The 18,260-nt window shown below is 41.0% G+C and overlaps 1 protein-coding gene across 6 annotated transcripts in view; it reads right to left on the reverse strand.

The window, feature by feature from the left end:
• Positions 1-18,260, reverse strand: part of LOC146679190 (serine/threonine-protein kinase BRSK2-like) — a 149,388-nt gene that overhangs the window by 18,175 nt on the left and 112,953 nt on the right. For 4 of the 6 annotated variants that reach the window (XM_085408800.1, XM_085408797.1, XM_085408784.1 and 1 more), the window contains exons 8-13: positions 17,320-17,466; positions 16,473-16,504; positions 15,642-15,806; positions 15,309-15,406; positions 12,218-12,371; positions 1,960-2,020 (exon numbers count right to left, since the gene is read on the reverse strand). In XM_085408800.1, the coding sequence (XP_085264926.1) occupies positions 1,960-2,020; positions 12,218-12,371; positions 15,309-15,406; positions 15,642-15,806; positions 16,473-16,504; positions 17,320-17,466 (657 nt within the window). The remainder of the gene's footprint in view (positions 1-1,959; positions 2,021-12,217; positions 12,372-15,308; positions 15,407-15,641; positions 15,807-16,472; positions 16,505-17,319; positions 17,467-18,260) is intronic. The other 2 variants (XM_085408804.1, XM_085408790.1) reach the window with 1 other exon arrangement.

An 18,260-nucleotide genomic window follows, 5' to 3' on the forward strand; every position in this document is an offset into this window, starting at 1 on the left:
ATGTCTGTGTAAGAGTTTAACACTGAGAGTTCTGCAGTTCTGATTCAGTATTTTCTTATTACCGAAAAAAGAAATGCATCAGAAGACTCAACAGCTACTCATTGATTCTTATCAGTAATTAAAACAGTAACCTTTTTAGGAAGTTTCAAAAGCATCCTCTCTTCAGCATGTATGAAACAGACTGAGCAAATAAACTCAGGTGGGTCTGTTGAACGAATCAGCATCACTTATAGGAAGAGGAGCTGAAGATTACAATCTATCTCCTCTTTAGTTCGCTGTGTCACACATCACAATGTGCGGCTCACAAGGACAAAACATAAAACTTCAGCACGTCCTCACAGGATAGAAAATGTTACGATACCCAGCCTGTGCTCTTTCTGAGCGTTAGTTAGTAAAAATGAATGACTTTAAGGAAACAGCAAAGCAGCACCTGGAGGCTGTGAACTGATTCACACACTTCTCCTCCCTGCTTTGACTCTGCAGCAGGGTTTTCTCAGAGACTGACAGACGTGTTCTTCCACTAATTTGCCACGTCATTAGAATCTCTTCTTCATGGATATTAATCGCCAGATCTCAGTTTGGTCTGCGCTCATAGATGGATCTGGTCCCGCTTCATCTAAAGCTCTGTGTGACGTACAGCGCAGCACACACTGGGTTCAAATGATCCTAAATCAGATCGGCCTGCTGTGAATAACAACGAGAATAAAAAGAATAAGAACAAGAAGGCCTTTATTTATTTCACAGCTGCAGAGCAGTTAGATGACTGGGGCATCTTTTATTTTCCACAGATGACCAACTGACTATGATTTGTTTTTCAGTAATTTGGTGGAAACTGTTTTAGTTAGTAATGGAGCGACATCATCATCAACCCAACAAATAGCATCTGTTAAATGTCTTATTACGTTTCCCCTGACGATTTCACCATTCACTTTTTAAACATAAGTTATTACAGTGAATTATACACGTGTTAGTTTGTTTCCAAATATTTGGTTTTAGCCAATATTTAGAGTTTATTCAGAAGAAGAAGTGGTTCATTGGAAAGAAAGGACAAAATGCAAAAAGTATTTGATTGTTTGGTGACCAGCCGGAACCCAAACACACAAAAAAATTTAAATTCAATCAACAGGCAAACACTAATTTATCCTCGTAGCGATGAGGTCGCTGGCGTATTCTAGTGGCTCATTAGGAAAACTGAGCGTTTATGACATATGACTGAAAAAACATTTCATTTACTACAATGGAAGACTCGATAGATACTTTTTAAAACATTTTTCCCTGAAAACTCAAATTATTAAGCTATTAAACTTCGATCAGTTACATAAATTAATTGACTATTTACCGCAGCTGTACTGTTATTTCACCAGAGGACTCGTTTTTTATGGTTAGTGATTTGTTTTGTCGTTACAGTGAGCACTTTGTGGGGATTTTTATGACAGATACTCTAATATCATATGTGCAGAACTTGAAATTTACTCGAGTTCCTCCAGCTAATGTTAGCTGAAGCCCACACTGACCAGCTGTTAGAAAATTACTGACATGTTTTTTCCTTCTGCTTTGACTTTTTCAATAAAACTAAACGAAGTCTTATGAATCTTCAGCAGGCTACAATGAGAGAACTACAAATGGCTCTCAGATGGACTTTGTTAGTTGTATATAGTCAGCTTTGGCCTTTTCATGCTTTAGTTAGTTTAACATTTCCAGATTGGCTTCACTGCAGAGTTCTTCTTTCTTCACCTGCCCGGACATGATGTACAACTCACTCGTTTCCCTCATTTAGGCTGTGCTGTACGTCAAACAGGCTTATGATGAAGTCCACAATGTGAGCTGCTGATGGGAGGCAATGGGAGGGAAATGTGAACAAGTATGTGTGTATGAGCGGAACAATATGCCAGCAGAGCCAGTCAGCCAGCAAGGTGCTTGTGGGGAACCAATCACTTCATGGAAGGGACGTATACTTACCCTGGGACTGCTGAGAGGACTGGTGGACAGACCAGAGGACGCTCCACTGATTGACCGTGACCTACACACACACACAAGGTAAAATCAATATTCACAAAGTGGACAGTATGCATGATGCACAATACCACAATGTACAAAGCAGCACACACACACACACACACACACACACACACACACACACACACACACACACACACACACACACACACTTGTTTTCATATCTTGGTGAGGACATCTCATTGACATAATGCTTTCCCTTGCTGCTTACCCTGAGCCTAAACCTAACCATAACCTAACTGTAACCCTGACACTAAAGCCACATTTTGAGCCTCAAAAATGTCTTCAAACTCGTGGGGACGGCACTTTGTCCCCATAAGTGACTGTTGGTCCCCACAAGTGCCAATTTTCTGTCCTCACAGCGATGCCTAAACATGTACACACACTTCATCCAAAGGAGCTGAACCTTTCTGTGTAGCTCTTCCTTTTTTCCCTTCTACAAATACATTTTATTGTCTCCGTCCTGCTGAAACCTTTCCTCTTATCAACATCTGTAAGCTCTCCAAACCAAACTTCTTGAGCTGCCCTCGTGGGGCACTGAACTAAAAATGCATTTGTCAGCGAGGCTGTTTCCCCCCCAGGTCACAGTCACAATAAGCACCATTAAGCTAGCATGCTTTTTTTACAGCTGGCATGAGTTCTGGACCTCAGCAAGTTTCTTTTTTCTTTTTGAAAATGTTTAAATCATTCATTGTTTCATCCAGACAACATTCATCTTCCACATTTCTATATACTCAGCTTCCCCTGAGCTGGTCTGTTCCAAAGTGCAGCCTTTTCTCCTGATCATTGGAGTTAAGGTGCTATCTTTAATATAATATATTCCTATAATATAGCCCTGATGGAAATGTGGGCTATGGTGGAAATCCATCCATCTTCTTCCGCTTATCCAAAATATCCTGACCAAGTAATTTTTTTGTGGTTTTTTGGACTTTTCTGCTCCATTCTCATGATTTCTATCCACAGACTTCACTGACTGCTCTCCTCCCGTCTTTGGGTTGCTCTTTTTCTATTTGATTTAGTGCAATGACCATTACAGATATGGTAGTAAGAGGCTGCTAACCTGGCCGTAAATGGTTAGTTACAGGGGAAGTGGTTAGTGGAGATTTTCACTTCCATTGATTCTGAAGGATCTTAGCTTTTGTGTGGCTAATACAACTAGAGGGGAAAGTTATGGTGTGACAGGACAACTTAAGGCTTCAGTAATTCATGTCCTTAACCAAAGTTCAGATAGTTCAGAGCAGCTCAGTCAGTGTTACAACACACACACACACACACACACACACACACACACACACACACACACACACACACACACACACACACCGAACCAGAGAGCTACTGCAAAATTCATTACCATGGTTTCTCTTTTCTGCTTTTTATGAGTGTTTCCATTTTTCATTTACGTGTCATTAACTTTTCACCCCCCCTTCTCGCTTTTGCCCGTACGCCACTTTCACCATTCAGACCTGCTGACGTCTTTGAAGACTTTGGGATTTAATTGCCCATAGACGATTTGGCTTTGTTGCCAGTGAAAAATGAAAACACTACATCATAATTAAAAATGCTTGAAGACACAGACAGACTGATAGAAACACAGGCACACACACAAAAATAAGAAAATAAATAAATAAAATTCTCATAAAGGAGAAATGACATTGCCAACTGCAAATTAGATTTTGAAGATGCGCTGTCATCACACGAGGCAGTATTTGGAGCTCACAGCTATGACGCTGCCCCGTCATAATGAAGAAACCATGGTTTCTTCATTATTATTACTATTTTCATTATAACCATAATATTATAACCACGGTGGCACGGTGGTTAGCACTGTTGCCGCACAGCAAGAAGGTCCTGAGTTCAATTCCACCATCAGGCCGGAGTCTTTCTGTGTGGAGTTTGCATGTTCTCCCCGTGTTCGCGTGGGTTCCCTCCGGGTACTCCGGCTTCCTCCCACAGTCCAAAGACATGCAGCTTGTGGGGATAGGTTAATTGGATAATCCAAATTGCCACTAGGTGTGAATGTGAGTGTGAATGGTTGTCTGTCCCTGTGTGTTGGCCCTGCGACAGACTGGCGACCTGTCCAGGGTGTACCCCGCCTCTCGCCCTATGACAGCTGGGATAGGCTCCAGCGCCCCCCGCGACCCTGAAAAAGGATAAGCGGAAGCGAATGGATGGATAATATTATAATAATAATATTATTTAAATAATATAATAATAATATTTACATAATATTTAAAATGCCGATGTTGAAATGTTCTCTCTTTGGCTGCTTTAGCGTCTCTACAGCGATGCAGCTGAAGAAACTTCTAAAACAAATATTAGCAAGTTGTTAGAAATTCTTCTGCTTGTGTAAAGCTTTTATAAACAGTATTTTTACATCTGAACTCAACATTCTACTTTAATTGAATTCAGCTGTGAGTGAAATAAAACATCTGCCTAACTGCTGCTGTGCTACTTGATTCATCATCCAGATTTTTTTGTCTTTTTGAAATAGAAAATTACATTAATCTTGTTTTTTTAATGACATGATGAATTAGTCTGACTTAAACATGCTGATGATTTACGTATTTAAGAAGTACAGACGAACATCAAACACCTGATGGTGAGCCTGTGTTAATAAAACCACTTCTAATCTTTCAATTGAAGCAGCTATCATTAATTTAAATATATAGACGCACCTCGTTAAATGTGATCACTGCTTATGTTTCCTACCAGTGAACTGCAACTAAAAACTGATATTATTTCCAAATGAATTAAACAAAGGTCTCTCTCAGAGTCTCATTTTAAAATGCCTAACTTAACAGCATTACAGAGTATATTTAAAGCCTGCTAGCCCAACTATGGGTCGTTTCACACTTTCTGACAGGCCTCATCTTTGCATCTAATCGGAGCCACTGAACTGTGCCTCTCGCCTGTTTGTGCCGTCAGTACCTTTTAGGCTATTTTTTAATGAAAACACCTGACAAACAATGACTTACTAAATGGTACAGATCATCGACGATGTTTGTTTTGGTGAGTGAAATTATATCAATTTGAACTAATTAGCAGATGTGTGTGTCTGTGCACTGCACCAGTGCTCTTTCTGAATGCAGTTTGCTACCTAAGCTTCTTAGAATTACTTGATCGTTTTATCCAAATATGGCGCTTCTGGTTATGCAAAGAAATATACCAGCAGCTAACATTTATAGTTTTAAAGAGTTTTAAAGAAATGATGAAATCACAGTTCATTCATGATGTTTGTTTTTCAACCCAAAAACTGGACCATCAAAGTTATTTAAAATAACCGAAGAGCAAAAACAAATAAATAATTGGAGTTAAGAAATCATTACGTGAGAAGTTGGAAGCATCAAACCTAACTTTTTGAAAATCTGCTAATTGTATCAACTACAATTAGCAAAGCTCTTTGTTTTCCATTATTGTCTGTAGCCCCGCTGTGATACAGTCCCACAGAGTATAATACTGCAGAATCATACATATTCTATCTGCTCTGCGTCCTCATGCTGAGGAAGCACGCGCTGATGTTACGTTAAATCATGGCTCCCGCCAGGGAGAGGAGCTCTTTTGTAACACGCAATTCATCAACGGTGGCGCCCATCCAGGACAAACCCAGGACGCTAACGCTAGCTCATCTCTGAAACGGGAAAATGGATTCCTGGTTTGTTGCTGGTGATGTTTGTTCGTGGGCACAACAAGCTTCATTTTATGGATATTCCCAGTTAGATGACGAGCAAGATAAAAAGCTGTTCAGTGGGACTGTGAACCTCATTTTCATCTCGTGTTTATGCTCCATCTGCATTCAAAGCAATTAATTTATGCTAATCTCCATTAAGGCCACAAATCCATAGACAAACTTGTGTTCAGCCGCACAGGGAGGATCCACAAATCATTATACACAACCCTCCCCATGCATCATTGGAAAAACACACTGGCAAAGTGCAAAAAAGTTTGTTTGTTTGCCAGTACTTCCTCCACACACACACACACACACACACACACACACACACACACACACACACACACACACACACACACACGATATGGAGTGAAGATGTTAGGAGGGGAGGAGGCGTTGTTAGACACGGAGGCAGGAAGTTGACCTAAAAATTGTGTTTGCCTCTCAGCGGCTGAGGAAGCAACACCAAAGAGGAAGGGCGTGCAAAACTCATCGTGTGCCATTTTTCAGATTTCAGCGTGAACAGAATACTCTGCTCACACTGATATAGGCTTCTGATAACAGCGTGACCATTTTACATCATGCTACTTGGATCCAAATACTGTTTAGATCCAATACTATCTGACACAATACACCTGAGTTTCCATTTGTATCCACTTTGTCTTATTATGCACTGATGGACACCAGGGCCTTTTGTAGTCTGTCCCTACAATTCTAACATTAGGGCTGTTCGATATAACGATATATATCGGATGACGATATAAAAACGTCTATCGTTTCATTTTACGCTATCGTTTGTTTTGTGTTGTCGCAAAATAAACTGTTTACGGCAATATTTTTTCATGGTTTTGATGGTCACTGTAGTGGCTATATTCATTTCTTAAAGTTCTCTCTTTCTCTTATATTTAATATAACCACACTACGGACGGACAAGCGCCTGTTTTTATGCGTTGTCGTTAGCAACAACGACGGTAACAGCATCGCGTGTCCGCTTGTTTATGTTCCACATAAACCTTTCACAATAAAGCTCAAGATCCTGTTGAGACTTTTCAAAATAAACTGAATCACGTGAAAGAGCAGATTATTTACGGATGAAGTAAAAAAGAGCCGCCAGGTGCTAAAAAATAAACCTTAGACTCAAACGTTAGAACAGGCTTTTCCCCGCAGCACGCCGTGTAATAAATACTCACAAAGAAAACGGCGGCCGTTACAACTTATGTCTAAAAATGTATCGTTTCATGCATCGGTTAAAACACTCGACTCCAGCTACATGACGCCCAGCTGGAAACACTTCACACAAGACGAGATTCACAGAATTGACAGAAAATGTTACATTTTTGTGATTTATATCGTTATCGGACGATAGAATTCTTATATCGGGATATGAGGTTTTGGTCATATCGCACAGCCCTATCTAACATCATGTAAAAGTTGTTGTTGTCCAGGCACTCTTCACACAGACGGATTCATTTACAGTAAATAAGGGGCACCTACAGTGGCCCTAAAATGAAAAGAAGTCAGAACATATAAGAAGAAAGCTGAAAACTGACTACAGCATTTAGACAAAAACAGAAAAGGTAAACGTGATCCACCAAAATGATTTTAGACTTATTCACCAGGATTGTAATGGAAATATTTGTAACCTGTTTTTTGAAGTAGGGTTGCATTTACCCAAACATAAAATTGATTTTTATTTATTAAAATATGAGGAAAATATGTTGTCAAAGGCAGTAACACCGAGTCACTGCCTTACCTTTATTTGGACCAATGCATTTATAAGTGATGTCACTCTCCGGAGACCCAAACTCATTACATAAATATCATTCTTCAAAATCTTCAGTTTTCTGTTCCTTCAGTTCAAAGGTAGTAAAAAAACGGAGCCAACGACGGTGCTGAGAGAAATGATGCTCGCCTGTCTCCAGAGATTTCAATCCACTAATAACAAAATAAGACTTTCTCCATCTTTGTCCAGAAAATAAAATATTATTGACATTAGCTGTTAAAAATGTTGATTGTGTTTCTTTTTGGGGATGTTTTTGTTTTTCTTAATGTCGTATTTATATTGAGTGTCTGAAGTGATTTGTTAGTAAAGAGAATATCTTGTTGTGGCGTTGCTTTGGTCACAATGTGGGTTTTTTAGATGATCAATTAATGTAAAAATGATGCAAAAGCAATGACAAATATTTGAGTGGCCACAGACAGATTTTCATAACAAAAGGTAAATAAACTTTTTCTATGAGGAACCACATGCTACATCTAAAAGTGAAAGACAAAGGTGTGACGAACTTTCGCAAGCAATAAGAAAAACCAAAGAGATGAGTGGGAAGAAAATAACACAGACAACAACACAGAAACTCAGAAATCCAATACCTTTCCTCCTTGCTGCAGTTAGCGTTTGTGATATCCAAGCTCTTACTGAAAACAGATTTGCTAAAAAGGGGGCAGAAAAGAAAAATCAAGAGATAGACAGAAAGGCAGTCAAGCAAGGGAAAACCTAATGTGCAACATGCGAGCCTGTTAAAAAATAAATCTTGAAACTAATTTATTACTGTGAAACTAAAACAAAACAAGACAGAAATTACCAAGAACCCAAGAACTAAAAAACCTCAAATACATGCAGAGATCGAGAACTAAGGAGTCAAAAATTAAGAGGAGACACACATTCATGGATCATGCTGGAGTCAGTGGGACATTCAACACACTCCCTTACCGTAAACAATCAGTTTCTGTATTTTTGCACCTCTGAAACATTTTTACAAGCTGTAATGTTCAGCTTTATTGTCTGAATCATCCTCAGAAATAGGAGAACGCAGCCAGACGCGTGGGCTTTCTGGCTGTTAAAGCTGCTGAAGTGTAACAAATCAGACAGCACCTGCTGAGTGCAGCTCATCACGAGCAGAGCAGCGTACAACAATTTGTATGAAAACTCCAGCATAGCATATGTCAGCATTTAGAATATGGTTTTTGAACAAGAAAAATATATACTGCAAATGTACAATTTGCTTTATATGAAGAGAAACAGTTTTTCATGTTCTGACAACAAGAACACAGCAGACCAGGTGATCTCAAAGCTCACGCAGGCTGCACTATTGTGGTTGCCAACATTCGCCATCCCGGTGTCCTGTCATCTTCCTCACCTGCGACGGAGGCAACGGGCACGTCTGCATTATCGCAGTTTAATCCAGAATGCATGAGAGACGTGCTTGTGAAACAACACTGCAATCTTTTGCTGTTTCCCTCTGAAAGGTCCAGTGACGTCAACGCCGGCCCGGGTTCTGCCTTCTGTGTGGAACATGTCCCATTGAACTTGCTCTGAAAAGGACCTGGGTAGAGGCACAGCGGCCCAAGGCCCTAGAGAAGAGCCTTGTCACCTCTCTTTTTCTCCTCACATCTCTTCTGCAATGATATAACAGCCGCGCCGAAGAGTCCTTGAGGGGCGACAGGGGTGTCGAGGAGCTCCTCTTTTTTCTTAGTCAGCAGGTTGGTGAGCCCGAGCCAGAGTGTCGGCTCCTGGATAATCATGAGACCCATGGCTCTCCCAGCAGCCTGTACAGCTACCTTGTGGAGGTGGAGGACGTGGTGAGTTATGACGCAGTTTTCTTCCCACACTGTGGTATCTGATTTAGCTGTCATGTCCTTTTCTAGCTTGGCTTGGTAAGCCATTAGCATAGAGGCGGCGTTGTGGGCTCTTACCCACAGACCTGCTGCCTTTTAGCACTTTATTTGTAAGGCTAGACTGGAAGCGGTCTGTCTTGGAGAGGAGGGATGGGGTGATGAGGACATAGATGTCTTCAGGTGAAGATGGCTCAATATTAACAGTTCCACTTGTGGCATTTGACTCCATCCTCTCACAAACCAGAAGGGAGCTCCCCACGATGGGGTGTTTTTCGCTGTATGTCTTTTCTTTCCCCATCACTTATATCTCATCAAGTAGCTCTGGGGAAACGGGCAACACATGCTTTCCCGTCTTTTTTGCCTTTGGATATTTCTCACCATCAAAACGAGATTTTACAACCTCGCTTTGCACGCCGTGCCACGGGATGTTGAGCCTAGCAGCTGTGCGCTTGCACACGTCCTGCATGTCCAGGGGAGACGGCAGTGCAGATTTTTCTACCTCACCGGTAGCCGAGGGCTTTTCAACCAAGCTGATGCTAGCCAAGGAGTTGGACTCTTCCTCCTCATCGTCAGACTGCAGGAGCTCCGTGTCACCTGACTCATCTTTGTCCTCGTTAGCATCTCCAATCCAGGGTGACTCAAGCATGGGGGAAAAATTCACATATTCCATGTGTCTCCAGTGACGGGAAAGCAGTGACGATGGGGTGAGGGTCTGCATCTGCCCAGCTCGGGCTTGGTGTTGCGGCCAAATCATTGGGCATTTAAATTTCTCCTTGCGCCACAGCAGCCTCACACAGCAAAGGGTCGCCACCCGACAGGTTAGCCTGGTGAGCTAGCCTGTGGCGGAGTAGTTTGTGTGTGAAAGCCGCGCGTTGGATACAGTTGTGTATGGATGTCATGGTAGCTTGTGCATGCGATAAGCAAAGGCATGCCGCACACACGGGGTGTGTATCCCAGGCAGAAATCTACTTGCTGCAAGGACAAAGTTTTGCAACTTTGTTGTCAGTCATAGCCATGGTTAGCTAGAGAGTTGTGAATGTTAGCGAGCTCTACAACTCACTAAAGTCCAGAGAATATTGCTATTCTTCAGCTAGCATGGGGTGAAAAGTACTTTTCTACAGGTATTGCTACCTAATGTGAGAAACCGTTAGCGCCGAAGGGTATTGCTACCTGATGATAAAGCTAGTGGTACCTTTATTAGCAAAGTGTTGCTACTTTGCTTTGGGAAAAGATTGCTACCTCCCGGGGTGAAAGTATTGCTACTTGACACCAACATTAGCCACAGGACAGTATTGCTACTCCTTGTATGCTAGCACCCAATAGCACAGGTGTCTTTCCACTCTTCTGTTAAAAACGAGAAGAAGCAGTGAGCAGATACCAATCCAGCGCCCAGGAGCAGTGTGCAGAGACGGTAACTTGCTCAAGGGTACCTCAAGGTAGCCGTTTGGTGGATTTGAACCCCCGACCTTCCGGTCATGGGGCAAACACTCTACCTACTGAGCTATCCCACTGTCTGGGCATCACGTAGCTGGCATAAAGGCATTTGAGCTTCTGATAAGGTCACACAAGAGACATTCCCATAATGAGACAGGAAACGAATGCTATGAAAGAGAACCACAAAGATCTTCAGCTCCTTCTACTTAACCTCTTCTATGACACCATAAATTACTCAAAACACATCCAGAGCATATATTGAATTAAATGTGTTAGCTTGCTCTCTTTTAAATACACAGATAATATAAAAAACACATACAGCCACCACAGTGTCAACCATTGGCTACAGAAGTCCATCAGGCCAATAAATTGATGCTCCATCAATCGTTTCTACTGCATCTGAATATAAAGTAAGTAATTTAATGTGGTAGATTGATGAAAGCTTGTTTTCACACATAAACCCCCGACAACGACAATACAGTTTGGACATCGTCTGCCGTTTCCTGCAGCATGGGATTGATCCTCAGCTGCATTTTCACTCCTACTCTGGTTTTGGTGAGGGAGCTGCAGAGCCAGGACTGATGAAGACCGCTCACTCGCATTAGATCAGATAATAAGTTAATAAGATATTTTTTATATATATATGTTTTTAGAAGATTTAGAACATTTGTCTCATACTAATACCTCACTCCTCTAGTAAACAACATGCTGTTGCTTCAGCTCGTCATGTAGGGTTTCACATTATCATCTATTTTTTTCTGTTTGTCATACAGTATATGTGTGTACACCCATGTCCATACAAGGTTATTAGGAAGCAGGAAACACATGGATTACAATCTCCTCCATTATTTTGTCACAGCTCGACTACAAAAACATCCACAGATTTCGTGCACGCCCGCTTGCTAAATGGATTTCAGTTCACAGCTTCTCAAACCGGGATGCTTCTTGTCCTGCATGCTCCATGCACACTTTACCCACACCACGCACAAACCTGAGAGACCGGTCCATGCATTTCAACATCTGTGATGAATTTCCGCCAGAGCTAAGAGTGCACCGTTAGTCTCAGGCAGATCTAAACCCAGAGATTACATCAAGCCTTCTGTGATGTGTATTGTATGTCTGACACCACCAGAGAAAGAATAATGCATCATGTATTTAACCACAGTTCACTGAAGCATGGAAGGACTTACAGCTGTTTGAGAGACTTCCCAGTAAACCTGACAGAGCTCAGTGAAACGAAAGATTGAAGTAAAGTCGTACTGAGGGCAAACAGTACACGTGTGAAATTAATATTTTTAAAAGACCAGTCCAATTTTGATAAAGTGCTGTAAACTGTGATTAAATGCATTATTTATCATAACTGATAATCAATTCAAAACTCATCAATGACACTTTAAACAACAGCAAACAGCCTTGATTGACCTGGAGAAACATGTTTGTCCATGCACACGAGCACACGTGCCAATCTCGGTCTTTTACCTCTGTCCGTGTGTGGCCATGTCGATGGCTCGCCGCACCGGTACAGGAGACCCTCCCTCTGTGACGCTCAGCACCTCCATGGACTTTCTCTCCGGCCTCCGCTTGCCGTGACGGCTCAGCATGGGGGAGTCTACACGCTTCCTGGGAGGGTCTGCTGAGCGGGCCCAGGGTGAGCCGAGATGAGAAGGAAAAAGACAAAGGCAAAAACATTAAAAGTGATCATTAAAAAACAAAAAACAGTCAGAAGAATATAAAAATAACACGTTATTCTATATTTATCAAATGGTAGAATCTCATAAAGCTGATATAAAACAGTAAATTAAAGGTGAAATACTAACTGAAAGGTTCAGTTTATCAGAACACTTCAGCCCCCTAAGCTATTCATTATGCTCTTTTTATCCCTCTACATGTAACCTAGGACACCACTTTAAAGGAGCAGAGTAGAAAACAAAATGCGTTCCTGTATTTGGACAAGCATACCAAATTTTGTCATTTGACATACATTTAGTCAGGATTTTCCACTTACTTTTTTCTGTGGAAGGAAGACGCTCATGGATAAAGAAGATAGCAAACAAACACAAAATACCTTTTCTTGGTATCGCAGCTATTATCAGTTTCACATTAAAAAGCTAATCAGTATGTCAAAACATGACTGTATTAGCATATATTTAGCTTTAATTTGGTAAATTAGCTTTTTCCTAAATGGCTAACATTAGCTAAATTTTACTTCAACACATTAAAATACTGATGACACTCCCTGGCAGATCGTTACAAGGAGAAACCCTTTGAATACAAGCATGCTGATCCACACAGGTGTACACACAGGTGTTCACAGACACAATCTACACCTTTCTTGGCTGCTACCTCAAAGCACATTGTGCACTGTCAATCTTGCGTACTGCACAATAACATGTAATATTTAGTATTTACTGTTATCTACTGTTATCTAGTTTATTGTGATGGTGTTGTTTTTATTATGTTGCTCTTTGTTGTTTGTTTTCTCTTCTGGTTTTTTATCGTCATACAGGTGATCCAGGTGTTTTGATTGTTTTTCTTGTCCCCCCCTTTCTCACCATCTCTCCTCGCCTCTATTTTTCTTTCTCTCCCTCTCTTTCTTTCATTCTTTCTCCCTGTCCTATCCCCCAGTCATGTCTGTCCCGTCTGTAACAACCAAAAATCAAATCAAATAAATACATAATTATAATAAAGGTCAATCAAATGGACCAATATGGCAAGGCCATGATGATCCACTTGGTAAAGTAAATCCGCTTGGCATCTTTCTTGGCCTTCAGACAACAATTCTGACGGCTAAAGATCCAAACGGGACAGGCAAAAAAAAAATGTGTGTGTATGTATGTCATTTCCAAAAACGTATTTTTAAACTAGTAGTAACAACAAAAATTGATGAAAAAAGGTTCTACATGTAGTACACAAAGACTGTGTAGCTTTGTTAGCTAGCTCACTCTGCACTCTTCCACAAAAAGATAGCTAACCACAGAGCTATACTCATAAAAAGAGTGTATTTAACTAACTATCCAAGCAAAAACCAAAGCAAAAGTCACTAACAGCATGAAAAGTGAAAATGGCAAACCTACATTTATAGAAAATCGGCTAACTAGAGAGACAGTCATAAACTAGCTTACTATAAGTGATGACGTGATTAATCCTGCTTCCGGGTCCAAACTACTCTGCGTTTAATAAGGCTGTTGTGTTTTAAAATGTTTGTATCTTGTTCTACTTAATCTCAACAAACCTCTAAAAACAGTCAGTGATCGCTCTCAGTTTTTATTACCATTGTTCATTTTAAAGCTCGGTTTTTAAACCCTTACATGTAACTACTACAGCCCAGCCCATGCAGCAGTATATTAATGACTAACCTCGTATTGTGGATGGATTATCTCAGTTGTTCTCCTGACTGAAGTTTGGTCCGTTTACAGCATCCTGCCATGCGATTACATTTGTCTCTAACCATCGGGAACCCTCACGTTAACTTTTATCGAGTGGAAAAAAGTTAGCGTTCATCCTCCAGCTTCACTGTGCTAATGTTATGCTAACATAGCTGTGTTGCTAGCCACCACGTAGCACATCATTATATAAAGGCTAGCCCAACTTCAGTAACCCTACAAACGTCACTGCTGTTTAGTTTTCTGTCTTCATTTATGTTGGAAGTGATAGCAGAGCTGTACGTTTGAATTTGTTTCCAAAATCTCTCAGTCAGAACATGCTATATCAGGTTTAGGTGGAAACTAGCAAGCTAACTTCCTGCTAACGTCTAACATCGTTAAATGTAATAAATTCTATTTTAATGGATGCCTGGATGTTAAAATTAATTGTTAAACCTGATAAAGCAGCAACGCTGATTATTTTATTAAAGATGAAAGAATTTAGACAGTTTTTAACTCTCAGTGATGCTGCAGTGTTCATTTGACTTTGGGACCTGAAGCAGAGTTTGGACCCAGACATGGCTAATGACATCAGACTTAAAGACCGGATAGCCATCAGTTTTGATGAACCTGAATGAATTAAATATAAACACCTTTTTTAAGTTGCTAGTTTCTATTAATATTAAAATAAAAATTAGTAGGAACTTACTCAAACAGAAATGCAGATAATACTTAATCTCTATAAGATGGAGTCTGAATGCTACTCCTTAATTAAACTAGTTTAAATTGGCATGGACACTGACAGACAACAGGTTATTGGTAGATTTGAGTTGCTTTCAAAGTTAATAGAGATAGTTCAAAACTGGAACCAAACAACACGTATATTTTTTGTAAAATAGGTTTGTGGCAATCCTGGATGAAATAATTAAAAAAAATCAAAACATATGGGATCAAAAAAAATGTTGGCATTTAAAACCTTCATTGCTTCATTTGCCTTACTCTAGTTTGATTTACTGTATAAACATGCTTAGCATGTTAACAAAACCTGCTGAGCCAAACCCTAAGGGGTTAAGGGGATGACCAAAGGTATTAAAATTCAGTCATGTGGGGCTAATGACCATGCGTTCCAAAGATATTAGCAAAACACCAAATAGTCGTTGAGGCATTCATGTATGGACCAATGACAGATATTGGTTAGACTGGCCTACCGATCTCGTTGCGTGGTGGCAGGTTCTGGTCCTCGTGGCTGGGATACCTCTCCTTCCGGTCCAGTAGCAAGAAGTAGATCATCTTTTCCTGGTTGTCCCTGTAGAGACAAAGAGAGATGACCGTGAGCTGAGCACCCAGCAGTTGAGACTGGAACAAAAAGACGGTTGATCATCGCAAGATATTAAATGAAATAATTCATCAAGCTGACAGTTTGTCAAGCAGTCTCTAATATATTTCTCTTCTCCGTCTCAGCGCCTCCCACCCTTTCAATCTGCTTCATGTGTGGTTTTGTAAATGACTTTTTGCTCCCTCGTCCCTTGATTGTCACTCACTCCTCAGACAGCAGATCTTTGGTCAGTTTGTCCTTGTCTCTGAAGCAGCCCAGGGAGTGCATGCTCTCCAGGACGTCGGGGTCGATCTCTTCGACCGAAGCGAGTGTTCTGATGGCCACCTTCCTGGGGATGGGCTGCTCGGGTTCTGGCTCGTTCTTTCCAGCTCTGCAACATAAACCGCACAATCAAACGCTCTGGTGAAGACACTAAAGCTTCCCAACAAAAGAGAAGCTCAGTCCTTAAATTCAATGATCAGAAAAAGCTTTTGAAAAGTTAAATTTGGTGGAAAGTTAGTAAGTAGTAAAGTAATCGAACCAAAGATGCACAGAGGTTTTTCAAGCAGGCCAAAAATCTGGCAAGACTTGCTTTTGATAAGAGGATACATTTATACACAGTAAGAGTTTTAGTGGTGGTGGTGGTGTTTTGGTGGTGACACAAAAATTCAATCTAAAATGTTTAGTAAGATGGCAAAAATCAGTGAAATAAGGTTTTACTGAACTGTGTGACCCTCTGTGTGATTTCAAATCAAAATAATTTGAGTTTTAAAATCCAGAAATATTACATCCATTAGAAATCAGAGGTGCATTAGAGCATCCTGATGATCTGGCCTCTCAACGTTGGAGCAAACACAGCTCTCACTCTCAGGACTAATGGACACGATTCCTCTCTGAGAGGTCTCCATCAGAGAGTTCAAAAAACACTCTTATTATTTTCATTCTGCATTATCTGCTGTGGCGTTTTTCTTTCATCACATCACTTTAAGCGGACATGCACGTACACACTGAACCAAGACAGAAGCAGACGAAAATAAACTCAAGTGTCTGTACTCACAGATACCACGTATGCTTCTGGATCTGCTCCAACTGTAAGGACAAATAAACATTAATGAATGATTTCCAAGTGAAACTGACAAAGACGAGCAGGCTCAATGGTCTCTGAAGATCCAGGGAATGGGCGTCTTTATCAAACAGCATTAAGTTGCAGGATCCAGTGTCCACTTCACCACAACGAGGCACACTGGTGAGCATGCTGGTTAACTGCACGCTGCAGCTTTTTCCAGCCTTTTTAAAGCTCAGGAGCAATGAACAGGAGCAGACCCTACAGCCACCGTCCGGCTAACTGCAGTGAAGTAAACCTAGGCTATGACTTAGCTGGAATAAAGGGAAACAGATGCAGGAAGGGAGGTTCGCAGTGTAAAAGTTTAAAAGCCTTTTCTTTCAAATCTTCTTTATAAAACTAGTTTTTAAAAATAGTTTCTCTGTGACTTGTTTATCATTTCTTTGGTGTTTGATTTCGTTTTACACTTTTATGCTGTTCTTACTCTTGAGTTACAGATTTATCAGCTGCGGTATGATGCCTAACACAGCTGCTTAACCTGCAGAAGAAAATGAAGTGAAAGCAGATTATCTAACAGTACTTTTGTTATATTTGCAATGATTGTCTTCTAAACAAATCTTTGGTTTTAGATGAAAGGAAAGAACAGTAGCTGCAAGGTCAGTCACAGTGCAAATGTGCTAAATTTAGCACAAGTGCAGCATGTAGTTCCTAAGGCAGCAGCCGGAGATCATAAAAATGCAAAGCGACCACAGTCACGCTGATGGAGGACCTCAGTCCTCTCCGGGTCTATAACGAATCGGGCCAGGGGGTGATGTGACGTGGGCAGACTGCAGCAGCTTACCGTCAGCCTCTTGATGGGGTCTACTTCAATCATGCCACGCAGAAGGTTCTGACAGTCTGGAGGGATAAAGTGAGGCATGTGGAAAACTCCCAGCTTCACCTTCTCCAGCAGGTTTCTCAGGTTGTCGTCATCAAAAGGAAGAGCACCCTGAGAAAAGGCACAATGGTAACGTCTAAACATTTACACATTTCAATCCCTTATTTTCTGTTATACATCCTGTTGTAGTGGTGGTTACTTTTTAATAACGTGGTCTTAATAAAGGTCAGCATAGCTGTAGATACTCCTTTGGAGTCTAAAGTCTTCCCAATTCTGTAAACGCTCCACTTCAGATTGTTCTGTACTCCCAGATCTTCATAATGTCAGTGAGAGTGGATATCTACAGTTGGTCACATGAAGCACAGAAGCCCCGCCCACTGGCTACTTAAGCTTTCTGTTGATGAGCAGAAGGCAATCAGAGGAAAGTGGTGACAGCCTTAAAGGGGGAGGAGCTAAAGTAGCTTTCAGTTAGTGGATGAGCAGTGATGTCGCCTCTAGGCCTGGTACAACCTAAATAATTACTCAATAATTATTAATAAACTATCATTATTAATATGTGGATTGCTCTGTGAATCATGCAAACTACCAAGAATGAAGATATGGAGCTAAAAACGAGCACAGCAGATCCTGGTTCTTTGTATTTATTTGTTTAAGCAGTTCTGTATTAAAATCACACCAGCAACACGAGATCACATGGCCCAGCGCTGACATCTGCCTGTTGTCATGTAGCCGGCCTGTCAGGTGTGCCCTGAGAGATAATCTGCCGTTTGACAAAGAAGGTGACCAGAGGCAGTTTTGCGAGAGGTATCAGTCATCAGAGTGAGTGATGATGAGGCACTCTGTACTGCAGCCAGCCGGCTCTGCCTCTGCTCTCCAGCTAGGGCGCACGCTCAATAACATGATGA

This window comes from Rhamphochromis longiceps, linkage group LG1 (genome assembly GCF_057381845.1).
Source record: "Rhamphochromis longiceps isolate RC_006_pf linkage group LG1, R_longiceps_female_GT1.1, whole genome shotgun sequence".
NCBI lineage: Eukaryota > Metazoa > Chordata > Actinopteri > Cichliformes > Cichlidae > Rhamphochromis > Rhamphochromis longiceps.